Source organism: Cryptococcus depauperatus, chromosome 4, assembly GCF_001720195.1.
Source record: "Cryptococcus depauperatus CBS 7841 chromosome 4, complete sequence".
NCBI classification, from domain to species: domain Eukaryota; kingdom Fungi; phylum Basidiomycota; class Tremellomycetes; order Tremellales; family Cryptococcaceae; genus Cryptococcus; species Cryptococcus depauperatus.
The window spans coordinates 1471361-1489521 of NC_089471.1; the positions used below are offsets into that span (position 1 = coordinate 1471361).

The 18161-nt window shown below is 41.9% G+C and overlaps 4 protein-coding genes across 4 annotated transcripts; 2 read left to right on the forward strand and 2 right to left on the reverse strand.

Moving 5' to 3' along the window:
• Nucleotides 1–627: 627 nt before the first annotated feature.
• Nucleotides 628–6428, forward strand: L203_103898 (uncharacterized protein; the record flags this gene model as incomplete). The annotated part of the gene is made up of 18 exons (XM_066213288.1): nucleotides 628–946; nucleotides 1001–1065; nucleotides 1118–1151; nucleotides 1208–1376; nucleotides 1443–1662; nucleotides 1728–2297; nucleotides 2365–2454; nucleotides 2510–2533; nucleotides 2581–2655; nucleotides 2712–3403; nucleotides 3456–3874; nucleotides 3936–4023; nucleotides 4085–5168; nucleotides 5237–5780; nucleotides 5842–5877; nucleotides 5930–6015; nucleotides 6069–6318; nucleotides 6370–6428. 18 exons carry the CDS (start codon nucleotides 628–630, stop codon nucleotides 6426–6428), a joined length of 4824 nt encoding a protein of 1607 aa, XP_066069385.1.
• A 407-nt stretch (nucleotides 6429–6835) lies between these two features.
• On the reverse strand, nucleotides 6836–9461 carry L203_103899 (eukaryotic translation initiation factor 3 subunit B; the record flags this gene model as incomplete). The annotated part of the gene is made up of 8 exons (XM_066213289.1): nucleotides 6836–7231; nucleotides 7290–7699; nucleotides 7751–7904; nucleotides 7957–8637; nucleotides 8696–8842; nucleotides 8893–9079; nucleotides 9136–9321; nucleotides 9370–9461. The coding sequence occupies 8 exons, from the start codon at nucleotides 9459–9461 to the stop codon at nucleotides 6836–6838; spliced, it is 2253 nt and encodes a 750-aa protein (XP_066069386.1).
• A 777-nt stretch (nucleotides 9462–10238) lies between these two features.
• L203_103900 (uncharacterized protein) lies at nucleotides 10239–14334 on the forward strand (the record flags this gene model as incomplete). Its single annotated transcript, XM_066213290.1, has 16 exons — nucleotides 10239–10358; nucleotides 10414–10877; nucleotides 10935–11003; nucleotides 11073–11265; nucleotides 11317–11477; nucleotides 11530–11857; nucleotides 11904–12146; nucleotides 12212–12335; nucleotides 12399–12922; nucleotides 12972–13481; nucleotides 13535–13637; nucleotides 13684–13722; nucleotides 13773–13847; nucleotides 13904–14023; nucleotides 14074–14234; nucleotides 14284–14334. 16 exons carry the CDS (start codon nucleotides 10239–10241, stop codon nucleotides 14332–14334), a joined length of 3285 nt encoding a protein of 1094 aa, XP_066069387.1.
• Nucleotides 14335–16707: 2373 nt separating this feature from the next.
• Nucleotides 16708–18000, reverse strand: L203_103901 (uncharacterized protein; the record flags this gene model as incomplete). The annotated part of the gene is made up of 6 exons (XM_066213291.1): nucleotides 16708–16735; nucleotides 16784–16823; nucleotides 16875–17160; nucleotides 17491–17522; nucleotides 17852–17888; nucleotides 17962–18000. The coding sequence occupies 6 exons, from the start codon at nucleotides 17998–18000 to the stop codon at nucleotides 16708–16710; spliced, it is 462 nt and encodes a 153-aa protein (XP_066069388.1).
• Between the last annotated feature and the right edge of the window lie 161 nt (nucleotides 18001–18161).

Sequence of the window (18161 nt, forward strand, 5' to 3'; positions counted from 1 at the left end):
TCTTTCGTCTACAAGAGGACAAGAATATATGGGCTGGGCACTGATTTGGGCACAAAATCACGTTTTGGGTGAGAATTGAGACTACAAAATCGCCCATTCTCTATAGTTCTAATACATGAGCCTTGTAATCAGGTTTTCTAAATGAAATAGAAAGAAATTTAAGATTGAATTACCATATATAAAATGCACAAATAACATTTAACAGGCAAAAATCAATTCATGGTAATTCGTGACACGACACAACGCGACCGTTTTTAGGCTCGTAAGGGATGGCGCGCCTATATTACTTCAAGTTGTATTCTCTGTATGCCATCTTCATTCTGATTTTGATTTTGATTCTGGATTTATTCTACTGATACGCCCAATAACGGGGCCTCCTGTCTATCGTTTTGGGTCCCTACCGCCTTCTACATACGTCGAGCTCTGTCAACAGCAAGCCTTAGTTTTTAACTCTTCGTTCAACTCGTCCAGCTCGACGCGACGCCAGCCCGTCTATCGGTGACAGAGATAGCATTAGATTTACGCCGTCGCGTACGTATCGTGCCGGCTGTAACTACAGCTCTTAGAAACTATTGAGAATCTGTTGTTTGCTTAGCAGAGGGCGCTTTTGGTATAATTGAACGCGACATGGCTACCCCCTATTGCAAGGGCGCTCTTATCTGGGTGCAGGATTCAGGCTCAAATTGGTTACCGGGAACCATTGTGTCTATTGACGTTGATGAAGGTAATACCTCCTCGCCAGAGGCGACTGTCGTCATATCTTATGATGCCGACCCATCGGCCACAAAGACTCTCAGGTTTCCTACTTCAATGCTACAAGAAACATCTTTAGATTTGTCAAAAAAGTGGGATGCTAAAGAAACTGCTCGCCTCTATTTAAGGAATCCTCCTGCCCTGGAAACAGTGGAAGACCTGGCTAATTTGAGCAACCTCAACGAACCATCTGGTGAGCATCTGATTACCTTTGAAATGATGCTTGTTTAATCACGCCACGTAATAGTTCTACATGCTATAGCGACTCGATATATGCAGCATCTTCCCTATACATACTCAGGAATTGTCTTGGTGAGCCCGAATTCGCTCAAAATGTGTGGCCGCTTATGACCGTTGTCTACAGCTATCCATCAATCCTTTTACACCTCTCAACATCTGCAAGTCACCGTCTCCTATCTTAGATGAGCTGAGAGCTCACATTCATTCTTGATAGATGATAGAACATATGTGAAATTGTATTCTGGACAAAAGAAGAGTCAACGCGATCCACATATTTTTGCCATTGCCGAAGAAGCTCTCAACGCAATGCGACGCGGAGATGGAAGCGGAGGTGTAGACCCAACAGGAGCAGGTGACCAGACTATAGTTGTGAGCGGCGAAAGGTAAGACTCCTTGTACAATGAAACTGGTCAATTGCTATAAGTCACTGATTATGAAACTGTTTCTAGCGGTGCTGGTAAAACTGTTGCTACAAAATACATATTACGTTATTTTGCGTCGGCGCACGATTTGAATGAAGACAGCCTTCCTCGCAAAGGGACATCAGATGAGGAGCATATGAGTGAAGTAGAAAAGCAAATCTTGGCCAGTAACCCTATCATGGAGGCTTTTGGTAACGCGAAAACTACCAAGAACGATAATAGTTCGCGATTTGGAAAATACATCCAGGTGAGTATACTTAACGGATGGCATTGATATTGGTGATTTAACCCAGCTGTGCTTGCACTTTATAGGTCCTGTTCGGCAAAGACAATGGAATCATAGGCGCACAGATACGGACATATCTTCTAGAACGTTCTCGTTTGATTTTTCAGCCTGATTTGGAGCGAAACTATCATATATTCTACCAATTACTTGCGGGAGCACCTCTCACTGAGCGTAAAGAGCTTTCGTTATCCTCTTCACCATCCGATTTTGTGTATCTATCGGGCGGCGGCCCATCTTCCCATATCATTCCCGGAGTCAATGATGGAGAAGACTTCGCTGCAACACAGAAAGCGCTATCTACTATTGGTATCTCCGTCGAAAAACAATGGCATATCTTCAAACTTCTCGCTGCTCTCTTACATTTGGGCAACGTCCATATAACTCAAGCGAGGAACGATGCAGTTCTTAATGACGACGATGCAGCCCTCATTTTAGCAACCTCTCTTCTCGGTTTACCCCTTGCGGAGTTTAAGAAGTGGACCATCAAGAAACAGCTTGTAACGAGGAATGAAAAAGTTATCACCAATTTGGGATATGCACAAGCAACGGTTGTCAAAGACTCTGTAGCTAAATTCATATACAGTTGTCTTTTCCAGGTAAGTCTCGCTCAGCTTATTTTTGGTTGACCATGAAACTGGGAGAGCTAAATCTTCCTCCATCTAGTGGCTAGTCAATGCTATAAATCAAAGTTTGACTGGTGATATCTCAATCAATTCGAGCGTTGCTCTAAAATTCATTGGAGTGCTTGATATTGTAAGATTTGTTAAAAATGAAATGTGAAATGTGCTCATTTTCGATTGGCATACAGTATGGATTTGAACATTTCACAACTGTGTGTGGCGTTTATTAGTGTTTACTGGCGCGGTCTGATAATTCTAGAATTCCTTTGAGCAATTCTGCATTAATTGGGCAAATGAAAAACTTCAGCAGGAATTCAACACTCATGTTTTCAAAGTGAGTCTAAGCTCTGACTTTGTTCTTCTCTCCAACGATTCTCAATTATATCTTAGCTCGAACAAGAAGAGTATGTACGGGAAGGAATCGAATGGAAATTCATCGATTTTATGGACAACCAAGCGTGTATCGACATCATCGAGGGTAAAATGGGCATTCTTACTCTCTTAGATGAAGAGTCACGCCTGCCAGCAGGATCAGATTCCTCATTTGCTACCAAGATTTTCCAGGTCCTTACATCAACGCAACAACAATTGGTCTTGAAAAAGCCACGATTTAACCAGAGCTCGTTCACTATCGCTCATTACGCACACGAGGTCACATATAGCGTCGAGGGGTTCATTGAAAAAAACAAAGATACTGTCCCTGATGAGCACCTTACTCTCCTCCAGAACTCAACCAATGAGCTTCTACGTCAAATCCTGGATGCAGCATTTCAAACCAAAAATACAACCACAGTCACAGCTCAAAAAGAAGTTTCTACAACTCAGGCTTCAAAGAAGAGTGTACCTCGCAAACCAACTCTTGGAAGCTTGTTTAAAACTTCTCTTATGGAACTGATGAACACCATTAATAGTACCAACGTACATTATATTCGATGTATCAAACCGAATGAGGATAAAAAAGCGTGGAAAATAGAACAGACTAAAGTTCTGGGTCAATTGCGAGCATGCGGCTTACTTGAAACCATTCGCATCAGTTGTGCTGGATATCCCTCGAGATGGGATTTCGTTTCCTTTGCAGAACGGTTAGTCGCGGGATTTTATATGTAGATCACTCATGTTAATAACTCTTAATAGATATCATATCATGCTTATGTCTCAAGAGTGGCACACCAACATGGACATCAAAGATTTATGTACTGCAATATTGGCTAAAACCATTGAAGACCAAGACAAATATCAATTAGGTCTTACAAAAATTTTCTTCCGTGCTGGCGTTTTGTCATACCTAGAATCGTTGAGATCGAAGAAACAACACGAGTTAGTCACTACTCTACAAAAGTACATACGCCGACATCTCGACCGTAAACATTATAAAGAGTTGAGGAAGAGCTCTGTCGTTATTCAATTGTGGTGGAAAGGGATTGTAGCAAGGCGAATCGTAGAGAGAATGAGAAAAGAGAAGGCTGCGGTGACTTTGCAAGCGTACATACGAGGCTGGCTCGGCAGAAGAAACTTGCTGGCGGTAAGGAAGTCAATCATTCTTGTGCAATCGGGTGCGTACTTCAAATAAATAAAATAAAATAAAAATGGGAGTATGTCTAACTAGCATTATAGCTTTCCGTAGGAAAATGGCTAGAGAGCGAACCGAGAGACAAAGGACAAGAAATGCAGCGACAACCTTACAGTCGTTGTTTCGTGGACTGTGAGTTTGAGCTAATGGAGCAATTAGCTTTTCATCTTATGCTTACGTTCATGGTTATCAGTGTCGCTCGACGTATGTTCCAAAAGCAACGAAAAGAAGTCACTCTACTTCAATCTCTATGGCGTCGCAAGTTGGCTGTCAATCATTTGAAAATGCTCAAGGTCGAAGCAAAATCTGCAGAAAAAATTCAAGAACATTCCTACCAGCTAGAAAACAAAGTCATTGAGCTCACTCGGGCACTACAAAAGAAAACCGCCGACGGTAAAGAGCTGGCTACTCGCATAAATCTTCTTGAAGATGAACTGAAGGCAAATTCTGAAAAACTAGAAAAGAGCTTAACTGTACCAACTGTCCCGAAGAGTGACCTCGATCTGTTGATCCAAACAAAGGACACGATAGAATGCAAATTGCAGGAGGCCATGGAGAAGATTTCTGAGAAGGATGTGCAGATACAACAACTCATCAGGCAGTTACAAGAATCAACAGAAGCCTTGGAGTTAAATCAACTTTCTCTTGAAGAATCAAGATGTTCCAGTGTCAATGACAAATCTACCATCGATCAGTTGCGCGAAGAGCTGCGCTCTGTTCGTGAGCAACTATCTCGTAATGGTACCATCACTGCATTGAATAACGAGCGGATGATTAAGTCTTCAAATAACCGCTTTGATGGTAGTGAACTGGGGCACCCACCACCACTTACTTTGGATACAGAGAAATCCGTTGGTCCTCGACGACCTATGAGGCGGCATTCCATGGCTAGTGAAAGTCTTATTCAATATGATGATCTCAAATATATGTCCAATCCACGGGCAGTATCTTTTATACATAATCCAACTGGGTCTCTGAAATTAAGAGATTCTCAGGGTCTGCCTTTCTCTCCTGTCCCTGTGCCAGACGGTGTCTCTAATGAAATTAGTCGTCTTCTAGAAGATGGATCGACATTGGATAGCGATGTACTTCAAGGGCTTATCTATCAACTCAAGATTCCAAGTCCAAGTCTTCATGCTCCCCCTACAGCTAAAGAAATTCTTTTCCCCGCTCATCTGATTAGTCTTATCAGCAATGAAATGTGGAAGCAAGCTCTTGTCTCGGAGTCTGAGAGGTTTTTGGCAAGCGTGATGCAAGCTGTGCAGCAGCACATCCTGGTATGTATCAATTTTATTGTGCAGCAACCGAAATGTTGAAGTTAAGTATGGGGCTAATCTGGCATTAGACTTTCAGGAACGAAGATGTTATCATCCCAGGAGTTTTTTGGCTCTCAAATGTACATGAGATCCTGTCGTTTGTTTGCATCGCTGAAGATGATGCACTTAAGGGCTATGTTCCTGGCTCCGACAAGCTTGAACATCGTGCAGTGTATTGGGAAGATTATACTCGCCTAATTGGTGTGGTCAAACACGATTTGGACTCTTTAGAATACAATATTTACCACACGCTCATGTTAGAAGTCAAGAAACAGCTCACAAAGATGGTTATACCTGCTATTATTGAATCACAATCTTTGCCTGGTTTTGTGACTTCAGATGGGTCAGGGCGGATGTTTTCAAGAATGTTGGGAGGCATCGGAGGAACACAGCAACCAACATCTACAATGGACGATATCCTCAACCTCCTCAACAAGGTATGGAAGTGTTTGAAGAGCTACTATATGGAAGAGAGTGTCATGCACCAAGTAATTACCGAATTACTGAAACTCATTGGTCAAGTATCATTCAATGACTTGATCATGAGAAGAAATTTCTGTTCCTGGAAAAGAGGTATGTACTCTCACACCTTCAATGCGAAAGATCCAAACAATGATGGCTAATATGAGAACAGCAATGCAAATACAATATAACATAACGCGAATAGAAGGTACGATGTCTTAATAATAATGATAATCCATTACTGATCAAAGTTTCTAAAGAGTGGTGCAAGTCACATGACATGCCTGAGGGTCTTCTTCAGTTAGAACATCTTATGCAAGCTACTAAGCTACTTCAACTAAAAAAGGTAACTCTATATTTGTGACTCATGACAGATGTCTAATTTATTGAATTTTCTAGGCTACTTTGAGTGATATTGATATTCTTTTCGATGTTTGCTGGATCTTATCACCTACCCAAGTACAAAAACTCATAAGCCAATACCATACGGCTGATTACGAAGTGCCTTTGAATCCTGAGATACTCCGAGCAGTTGCGGCAAGAATCAAACCAGAAGATAAGACTGATCAACTCCTTTTAACGCCAGAAGCTGATGATGTGGGGCCTTATCAGCTCCCTGCTCCAAGAGAGATCATGGGCTTGGAGACGTGTAAGTCATTATTCTATACCCGTTGAGTCTCCGCGCTCACATAGAGATCAGATGTACCAGCGTGGTTGAATGTCCCGACTGTCAGACGGTTGGCAACTTTCGTAGCATGAACACTGTTTTTTGAGAGGGGTCTTATCCTACACCATTAGATCATTTTACGGGGAAACCCGAGTCGCCTTCATTGAATCCGCTATCAAATAACGTTATGAGACAAAGGTGAACCTGTTTCCTTTGAGCCTGCTGCTATTGTATTTGATCAGCAGCGGGTTATCTCTTTAAATTGCCGTATTCTCGGCCACTTTTCTGTATGGCCTCTAACTTCTTGAAACGAAATCTTGTTCCACCAATGTTAATTAGGATCATCCTTGAAGCGCATTGACCACAGTGGACGTAACGAATTTTCATGGATGGATATGCATGGATTTATCATTCGATGAGACCTATCAAGTCTTTTTGTTCGAATCATAGACGGAATGAGCATCTATGCATCAATGAAACTCTTGACGTTGGAATTGATTTAAGAAACAATTGTTTCCGTGTCGTCAATAAGTTCTTCGACCCATTCTTCCACTTTAGCTTCCAAATCTGAACTACTGAAGTCCGCTTTTGCTTTGCCTCTACTGAGTCTAATGGAAACCAGCCTCTCATTATTCCTTGCTCGCCATGCGTTCCATTCGCTAATTTCTCTTCGTCGCTGAGACAATTTTTCAGCACTGCCTCTGTTCTCTTCTGCTGTATCTTCTTCATCAAACTGCCTAGAGAACTCGCGTAAATCTTTTCGGACGGTTTTGATTTGCTCTTTGCTGAGGAGTGTGGGAGGGCGGGGTCGCCAAAGGAATTGCTTGAAGCGATCCTTGGACTTTTGCAGAAGTTGTTGGCCTTTGAAATCCCATATACAGAAGCCGGGTTCAGGCTAATGATTGCAGTCAACAAGCCGGTACTTTTATTGAACGTGCTGCAAGAAAACTTACTGACTGACGCCACATAGACGCAGAAGTTACAACATATCTGCCACTAGGGTCCCAAGCGATCTCAGTAATGCCAAAATGTTCGCCAGTACCCAACAGTGTAACATTTGTAGTTGTTTCCCTTTTTTCGTCTACTGTAAAGTCCAAATCGCAAAATTCAATGTCAAACTTGTTAGAAGAACCAATGGTAGCCAACGCAATATGACGTCCTTTTGGAGACCAAGCCAAAGTGTTTGCCATTTTGTTTTCCAGACGTTTCACAGATAAGAAATCACCTTTTTTAGGATCTAACTGGAAAAAGTCGATACTGTACTTTGCAGCAGTACCAACTACAGCTGGTAAATTTTGATCCGAATTGAGAACAATCGCAAAACGGTTGCCGGCTGGCTCCCATGCAAATTGTGGCACATAATCTATTTGACAAACGAATCAGTCATGTTGTCATAATTAGTGAAATGAAATACCTTTGAATTCTAAAACCTCAACTGGGAAGTCTTTTTCACGCATACGGAAAATCTCCAGATTGCAGAAAGTTGCTTTCTTGGATTTGGCTTTACGAGCGTGACGATCAACCTTCACACATAGAAAATCGCCATCGCTTTGCCAATAAAATTTGCACTACGGACCGTCATTCAGTACAGCTACCCAACGTCAAACGATGGTTGCTCACATCAGTGACATTGAATAGATTCTTTGATCTCAAGACATTTCTACATGGCACAGACATAAGATTAACCCTTGCCGGTTGGTTCTGAGCCTCGGGAGTCCAGTAAACCAATGTACATTGCTTGTCTTGACTGTCCTTCTTTTTAGACATGTCTTTTGTGCTCATTGGACACCACTCAAAGTCTTGTACACCCTCAATCTTGATACTTTTCTTGTCTAGAAGACCCATTGATGGTAGCTCATATACCGAGATACCGACGCCAGCGTTGCATTTGGCGACATAAGCGTCATCAGGTGACCATTTGAAAATGGGCCAGGATATGCGAGATTGCGTATTTTCGGCTGAAGAAGGCTTGTCGCCTGGAAATGTTCGTAGGACTCGTGAAGTTTTAATATCCCAAACGACGAATTGGTTTCCCTCATCTTCCGGTCCGAATGTCTCTTGAAGGATAGATGAATTTGGATGAGTGTCATAGATGACGATTGGTTCTTCCGACCATGTTATGAGATAATTCTCACAAGGTGAAAATTGTATAAGTCTGACATTCGGATGAGTAAATCGTAAAACATCAACGCCGATAGGCCCATCAAGCTTTGGTCCGGACCAGAGAGCAACACCAACTCGATGCAAGGAAGCAAGGTAGGTACCAAGAGGTGACCATTGCAGATAAAGCTCTCCCCATTTCTGTCTCCCGATAAGCGTATTTACAAAAAATGCCATCAAAAGCAACACGAAAACCTACGTTATTCTTGATGGGCTTGCCACTTGAATCCCTCACAGGTTCCGCTACACCATTCTTACCATTCCACCATAAGCTGACATCAGTATCTTGGAAGGTAAGATATTGATCTCTGCCGGAGCGATCACCAAGCCAACTACGCAAATGATTCTACCATTTCACTTAGTATCCACAGAAAGCTATAGATTGATCGCACTCACCTTTTCAACATAATCTTTCACCTTCCATCCTTTGGGTAAGTCATTCTGTCCAAATGACATTAAAGCAAAGTGTTCAATATCAGAAAAGCGGTTGATGCGAAGCACATTTTTACCAAAAGAGACTCCGTCCAACACGCTATGCGCATTTCCTGCTTGCATACTGTCTGGATATACAAGAAAGACATACCTGGAAGTTGTTTGTTAATGCTTTTCAATATCTCATCTGACTTGTTGCATACGCACCCTTTGCTAACATTTGCTGCACTATCCCATGGCATAAAAATGTCATCTTCTTGAATTGGGGCGCCTGCTTTGCTAAATGTTTGCTTTAAACGCTCCACCAGTCGCTGCCGTTTCCCTTCATCTACAACGGGAACATTGTCTACTACAAGAAGGCTCTCCAGACCCTTTTGGGCATTTGTGACGTATCTGAATTGACGAGTCAATTAAAGTAATTATCATAACAATTTGGCATACTTTTCTTCAATTTCGTGGTAGCCTGCTTCGAGTTCGGCTTCTATAGCGAGCAGCTCATCTTCTGTGTAATCAGAAGGCTCGATATCGGACATGTTGTTCGGGAATTGAGGAGCGAGACAGACAGCTATAAAACTAAATAAGGTAATATATAGAAAAAACAAAAAAGTGCACGTCAAAGACTTGTCCGGCAATATGTTTTTATTTCCGGCCGTGGCTCACGCGGAGATGTAACATTTGTATCTTTGAGAAACAATTTTAATGTTGTCTTCGTTTTGACTTCAAAAGACTTTCTTTGATATCGCTTACCCCTTGAGTTCGACATACCATCGGATAAGAAGACAAGTTGAATACATAGCGCCACTGTAGTATGTTGACGTTGGCAGCATGGATGGATTGATGGCAGTCTAGACTGGGGTGATTTTACCTGCATTCTCTCGGATATGAGCCAATCGCTTGTTCTCAAGGATCGTCAACACTAGGAGATGAGTATCTTTTGCGAACAAACTTTTCTCTTCATATTCTTTAGGTTTTCAAGAGGCTAGGGAGCAAATACATTGGCACATTCTTGGGAATGAAATTATTAAAGCTGGTATACGATAATGACAATTGATAAGACCATCTATGCAATTACAAGTGATACACAAAGCTCTTGAATGATTTGGAGAGGGCCATACCATTCCTCACAACAAGATATATCCCATAGAGTTCTCTTTTAGAGTGGAAACCAATATATATCAAGATCATGGAAGGTACATGTTTAGTTTACGTAAGACTTTTAGCCACTCATCAATACCATAAATCAGCTTCGAACTTATCATCTTAAATTTTCAAAGAGAAAAAAATTGCTGTTGTATCCTCATCAAGTGAATATGCCTGCCGATAAGGAGCTATATAAACTTGAGCTCATCTCTCTGGTGTCTAAAGTATCGCAAGAACTGTACAATCATACCAAGATTCAGGATGGAAAACTGGCAGAGTTTGTTATTGCTGTGAGTCGGATTACTTTTGTCAAGTGTGTATTGGATGACTGACCAAAGATACCAGTTACATGAAAAAAGTAAAACCCTCGAAGTATTCCAAAAGAAACTCGATGAGATTGGTGCCAGTTTCCCTTCATGGTTCGTCAATAACCTCGACAGGCTCATTCTCACAATGCACCCGAAATACAAGCGAAAGTCCAACAAGCTCAAGGCAACAGGACAAAATAAATCATCAGGGAAGAGCGAGCCAGGATCAGATAATGACAGAAGTCTCCAAGCTCGCAAATTTCCTGGATTGTCGATACCAGATCAAGGAGCAATGTCGACTGATAGGTATCTTGGCGGGCTGAATGGCGAAAGCGATACAAAGACGTATCTGTCAAGAGACGTCAGTGAGACCATGGCTTCCATACAGCCACTTGCCGGACATCGCGATAGAGCGCATTCCCAGGGCTTTTCAGATGAACCTGTGGCGAAGAAGTCACGCAAACGTGATTATAATGGCAGAGATCCTGTTTGGGATGCTGAGTATGGTTGGCTGTTAGCAGAGAGATTTGAGGCTGACGTGGTTAATGATTTCTCTAGTGACAGCAAAGGAGCAACTTCGGATGCTCGATCTATGAATTATGCTGCCCAAGGAGCTGGTCGCGAAAAGTAAGTCAACTTCAATAATCTTCGGAGATAACAAATTGACTCAAGCTGTGTTTATCTGTTTTTTTCTAGTTTGACGAACTATGTTGGAACTCCTGCCAGAACTAATGCGTCTTACGCGCCACCCAGCCATTTCAATCGCGGTAACAGTCGCTTATCTTATGGTGGCAGTGAGAGATCAGGCCATACTGCCAAAAAACTATCAAGCCCTGAACGTTTCGAAATCAAACAACTCATTGCTAGTGGAGCGGTTAATGCTGCCGACGTAAGCTTATGAATGCAAACCAAGTTGATCATGCTGAGAATCAATTATTAGTATCCGGACTTGGATGATGACTTTCAATTATCAGCTGCAAACCCAGAAATAGAGGAGGACATTGATATTGAAGTGAACGAAGTAGAACCAGCATTCTTGGCTGGGCAGACAAAAATTCACTTGGAGCTGTCACCAGTAAAAATTGTTAAGGCACCGGATGGGTAAATTTCCTCCTAGACATACATTACAATTGAGTTGACAACTATTTTGCAGTACGCTCAATCGTGCTGCCTTAGCAGGTGCTTCTCAAGCCAAAGAGCGACAAGATCTCAAGCGTATGGAAGCCAATGAAGAGGCAGATTCAGAGTCCAGAGAAATCAGCCAACCTTGGCTTGACCCCATGGCATCTCAAGTTGATCGAGTATTCGCGTCAGATATCAAGGGCAGTCTTCTTGGTCAGAAAGCAGCTAAAGTTTCTGCTTGGAAGACTGCCAATAAAATTGTCTCATACGGAAAGATTACCTCATTGAGTATTCAAGAGCAAAGAAAGAGTTTACCTATATACAAACTAAGAGATCAGCTGGTAGCAGCTATTCGCGATGTACGTAGATTTCCGATAGCCTCGGCATTTGCTGACCGAGATACAGAACCAAATATTAGTTGTTGTTGGTGATACAGGTTCTGGCAAGACGACTCAAATGGCTCAATATCTTGCGGAAGAAGGGTTCCTTGAAAGAGGTCGCCTTGGATGCACCCAGCCTAGAAAAGTCGCTGCTGTTTCTGTGGCCAAACGGGTTGCTGAGGAAGTAGGTTGTCGCTTGGGTGCTGAAGTTGGGTACACCATCCGTTTTGAAGATATGACCAGCCCAGAAACCAAAATCAAATACATGGTACGTCATTTCTCCCTATTTGATCCCAACCAATTACCAGTGTATTGATTGAAGCGGCGATATAGACAGATGGAATGTTACTGCGAGAACTACTTGTTGACCCAGATTGTTCGAAATATTCGGTCTTAATGCTTGATGAGGCACACGAACGTACTATTGCTACTGATGTACTATTCGGCTTGTTAAAGAGTAAGTTCTTACCACAACATGACATTTGCAATTCATGATTACGAAATGCTAACGAATTCTCAGAGGCATGTAAACGCCGTCCAGATCTCAAATTGATCTGTACTTCAGCAACACTCGACGCGGCCAAATTTGCGACATATTTCTGGGGGTGTCCTATCTTTACTATTCCAGGCCGCGCCTTCCCTGTCGAAACACTCTACACTAAAGAGCCAGAGCCAGACTACCTTGAAGCGTCACTCATCACAATACTTCAAATACACCTTATGGAACCCCCCGGTGATATCTTGCTGTTCTTGACAGGTCAAGAAGAGATCGATACTGCTTGTGAGATTCTTTATGAGCGTGTAAAAGCTTTAGGACCCCAAGTTCCAGAGTTGCTCATCCTGCCTGTCTACGCTGCTCTACCTTCTGAAATGCAATCACGCATTTTCGAACCAGCTGCACCAGGGGCTAGAAAGGTTGTTATTGCTACTAACATTGCTGAAACTAGCATTACCATTGATGGAATCTATTACGTGATTGACCCAGGTTTTGCAAAGCAGAATGCTTACGACCCTAAGCTTGGTATGGACTCTTTGATCGTCACTGTACGTGTTCTTTGCATTCATGGATTACTGCACTCTGACGTATATATAGCCAATATCTCAAGCCCAAGCTCGACAAAGAGCTGGACGCGCCGGGCGTACAGGTCCCGGTAAATGCTATCGCCTCTATACTGAAATCGCATATCGTAATGAAATGCTCCCTAATCCAATACCTGAAATACAGCGAACCAACTTAGCTTCTACGATCTTGACTTTGAAGGCAATGGGCATCAACGACTTGATCAGCTTCGACTTCATGGATCCACCCCCTGCAGCAACCATGTTGACTGCTTTAGAACAACTATATGCTCTAGGTGCTCTAGATGATGAGGGATTGTTGACAAGAATTGGAAGGAAGATGGCAGATTTCCCTCTAGATCCTCCCTTGTCTAAAATGCTCATCAAGTCAGTGGATTATGGCTGTTCAGAGGAAGCTCTCACAATCGTCGCGATGCTTCAAGCTGGCGGTCAAGTATTTTATAGACCAAAAGACAAGCAGGCACAAGCGGATGCTAAAAAGGCCAAATTTCATCAAGCTGAAGGCGACCTCTTGACACTTCTTGTGAGATATCATTTACATTCAGACATCACTTGGCATTATTAACGAAATCTTAGACTGTCTACAATGGATGGAAGAATTCAAAATTTAGCAATCCATGGTGCTTTGAGAACTTCATTCAAACGAGGGCCATGAAAACGGCACAAGATGTGCGAAAGCGTGAGAATTATCTTCCAAACATCGAACGGCCCTAACAGTGTTGTAGAGCTGATTGGGATCATGGACAGATACAAACATGAGCTAGGTCAACATGTTTTGTCTTTAGTTTGTCATTCTTCTGATGTCGCTAGCCAGTCACTTGCCATAATCACTATAACCAAGTCAGATTAGCTATCTGCTCGGGATTCTTCCGAAATGCGGCAAAAAAAGGTATTTAAAATACTATATAGTTGCGTTGACACAAAGCTCACCACCATCGGTATCAGATCCTTCTGAGGGTTACAAAACATTGGTAGAAGGCACACCAGTCAGTATACATCCATCAAGTGCTCTATTTCAACGGCCTCCAGAATGGTGTGTCTACTATGAATTGGTACTCACTGCCAGTAAGCTCCAAGCACGATATCAATAGTGTGCGCGCTAAGTTGGATTGTAGAGGAATACATGCATCAAGTCACTGCCATCGAGCCCAAATGGTTGTCTGATGTTGCGCCAACATTTTTTCGGGTTGCTGATCAGAACAAAATCAGTAAGCGCAAAGCTGCTGAGAAGATTGAGCCACTTTTCGATCGCTTTGCGGCGGATAAAGACGATTGGGTAGGTCGGTTGTTGCTAATTATAAGTGAACATTCTAACTAGTTCACAGCGTTTGAGCCGGCAAAAAAAGGCAGCTCGTTCTTCTCAAACTTTTGGATAGTAGTTTAGGGAATTATTTTAGCAGCTTTCTTAGTATCCGGTAGTATTTACAAGTATGTATACTTTTCTGTTTGGATATGTATCAATATCTAGAGTAAACTGATTTGGTTTTAAGAGAGAAACTCGTTTAAGATTGATTCCAGTGCCTCCTGCGACTGACTTTTTTTACATTTATAGAAGAGAATTTTAGTTTATTCCACTATTTGTCATCGCATATTTCTCATTACAGTAACCGCGACGTGGTTATTGCGTTCTGAAAGTAAATGAAGACACAAAAATCTAGTAGAGTTCTGTTTGTATTGTCGACTTAAGTTCATTCTTTTTCTTTCCCGTACATGTATCCTTTCATCGCACGAAAGAGCATGATGAAGGTTAGCTTGTAAAGGTTGGCAATGTGGTTGCTTAATGAAGCCATGCTCTACACTTTATTATGAACATGCTTATAACTGGTTTCTGATGGGCAGGAATGGTTTTAGAAGATGACGCTGGTATCATAATGCAACGTTTTGGGAAAAGTTCATACCACCAAAGATCAAGAATACATATCAATGAGAATGGATCAACTAGGTTGGAGGTGGTCGATTGTCTACTAGAAATGGATTCATAGTATCTCTTCAAATGCTATGCCTGAAATTTCCCATGGCAAAGCTTTTTAGTTTTTCATAATTCAATGATTTGTAATACGCCTAGACATCGGCTACAGTGATATATTTGCCCATTGATGAGCTGCAATTGAGCTATATTTCCTCTTCATAATGTTCCAAATAAACAGAGCCACGACTCTGTATTGTAACTTATCGGATTCTACCTGGCAGGATCGCCAGAACGACATTCTAGCAAACGACTATCTATTGTTATTCAGTACAGATGCAACTGTTTGTGTCTCCTATTGCAACAGAATTCCAGAAGAGATACCATGAGTTCCTAGTAAAGCGCTTTTAGCCTGCTTCTTTACTTTTCTTGACTAACATGGCTAACTTTGCTCGTTTGCTATTGATAAGATGCGTTGGCTGCAATTGCAATGAGATAAAATACTGTTCGCAAGTAGTTAAAAACACAATTCACAATGAAGCTTCAGTGAAACTCATCAGAATGTTAATACGCGCCGTACTATCCTCGTGACTTTGGTTGGGAGAAGAGATTGATTGATAGCTCAAGTTGCTGTAAGCTCAGGACTTCTGCAATATTAGCTAAAGCGTGAAGTAATAAAGCAAAGAGTTTGTCGGAAGTTTCTTGCCGTATTACATACAACATCTCGGATGGTCTTATTTCATGGCTATCTGTGTTTGACTTGTTGGTTGCGATGCTGAAACAATCGCATGCATAGACTCCGCAGCAGATATGAATATCGCTTTGCTCAAACCATAAAGCTTCTCCAGGAGTTGCCTTCCAATTTTGAGCAATGCAGAATGTTACATTCTCTACTTTCGACTCTAGAGTGCAATAGCATGACAGTTTAAAGGTTAAGTTTTGTCCGACGCCAGTGACGACGCTTGGCGTTGTACTAAAACAAAGTCAGCTTAATGACCAACCAGTATCCAAATATTTGGATTTCTAAACTTGGTGATACTGACTTGGATTTTGTCTAAAACAAAATGATTAGCATTGTAATAATCGCAGCGTCACAAACCAAGACTCACTGTCAGTCTTCAAACGGTACCATTGAGGAAGGGGACGGTTCTGACGTGCCTTCTTGGCAAGCTTTTGCTTGATGATGAATGTCTTTTGAGAAGGCTATCGCATGCAAATCAGTGTTTCGAACATATGAGCTATTCACGCCAATTATGGAGCTGCTCCAAAAGATGTTGTGAAAAGGTTTGCGACCTGAACAGCGGAAACCCTTGAACTCCATCCAAGTCCTTCACCTTCTCTCTATTAAAGCATTTGGTAGTCTAAAAACCCGCCATTCTCCATGTCTAGTTGATTTACACTCTGCCTTCTTTGACGTATAGAGGAAGAATAATAGAAACCCAATTCCATTATCGGTCGTCAGCACTTACCATTTTTCGCGGTTTGATGCAGTGTAAAGAAAAGTTTGAATTGACAAATTTCGTTCAGGACTGCTCTTAAGGAGTTTCGGGATTATAGAACTGTGGCGCGTGGTAGTCATAACTTCCCTTCAGAATTTTGAAATTAGTTGTATTTCCTCTTTTTCTCCAATGATAATTATATTACCGGTCCATACATATTCTAGATTAATCAGCATATCACAGGTAAACTCTCAACATCAATTCTTGGATTAAAGAGAGATTTCGAAACTACAAGCAGTTGTTTTCTTGGGATAGCTTCTAACAACGACTTTCAGATGGCTTCCTTACAGGGCTTCCAGCTCACTATCAGTAGTAGCAATGCTAGGCATTTTCCCCCCATTTTTCTATCTGAATTTCCTTGCAAGTGACAACCTGGCATCTTGTTTAGTCATGAACAAATGTCTGAGCCAGTTAACTCACCAATCAATAGCTTCACCAAGACAAATCTGAAGGGTATCAACTACTGTAACGGATAACCAAAACCAAGTTTACGACCATCTGCAAGCCCTACAACCCTGCAGTTGTAATTGCTCGCCTGCATTGCGACTATGACTGGGGGTATAGAAAGTGCGACCTGTAAACTCTGAGGTTGAACGACATCTATTGGAGAGGGTCAAGCGGTTCAAGGTATTGTTTCCCTCGCTGCCAGTTGCTTTGCCTTGCATCAAAGCGACTGAAGGAAATCGACATTCATCAAAGTCTCGTATTGTCGCGCGACCTTCAATCCTTAGCGATTCCCGTCTTTTTGTCTTCAATATGAGCTTTTGAATTTCAGTTCTGATTGATGTGTCAAAGACCTATACAGATATTTCAGATACATTTGTGAGACTCGAAAAGCTGCAAACATCAATGATGATGGAGAGAGGATGAGAAAGAAGAGCAAAACAAGAAACTTAGAGCAACCATCTTGTCAGGACTTTCAATGTTGGTTATGAATTTAATGATAACGGAAAACTGCTGTTCAGAGCCTAGCCAACTACGCAGAATGGTCTCTTCTGCTGCTTTTCAAAGGATACCATGAAGCTTTGACGCGCCCATGCCGTGTCGTCCAATCAAGCCATATATTTTGGGCTCTTGTAATTTGAAACAAGTCTTCCATTCTATATCGTCATTCGCCTCTTGCCTACTTGTCTCGACAAATCCAACTTACCACTTTTCCCTGACTGCTTTTTAGCAACTGCTCTCATATGAAATTAATCTTCATACAGCTGGCAGGTGGCTGGATGAGCTTTTCATTAAGCACAAAAGATGCCCTTTACTGCAATCGCACCAACTGTTGCTCATTCCTTACCCAGCAGACTGGCCGTACATGCCCTGTCTTTAAGTGCGCTAGTGAGCGCGATGACAAGACTCCTATTTGTACACTAGAATAACATCTGAATAGTATTGAGGAGCAAGTATGCGACATGATAGAGTCTTGCTAAAGAAGTTTTTGTGAAATAGATGGATAAAACATCGACAAAAAGGGATTATGAAGAGAGCACACACCATAGATGACATAGTAGAAATGATTAGCCTTGACAGTCTATAACATATCGCCTGATTTGATTCCACTATAGACTGCTAGTTTGACAATAAGATTAGTAAAACCTACCCACAATGTGAGCGTTGCCATCACCATCGACATCTTCGCCCATATGCTGATCTTATTGCTACTCCTTCCAGTTGCACTGGTGCCAGTCTTGCCATTGCAGAATGAGCCAATAAAGGTTTTGTAGCGTGTAAGGCCGCATATGGACGTATTTACAGGAAGAAAGGTTAGTCGTTGGCAAACTTTTCATTTTAAAGCTTCGATAAA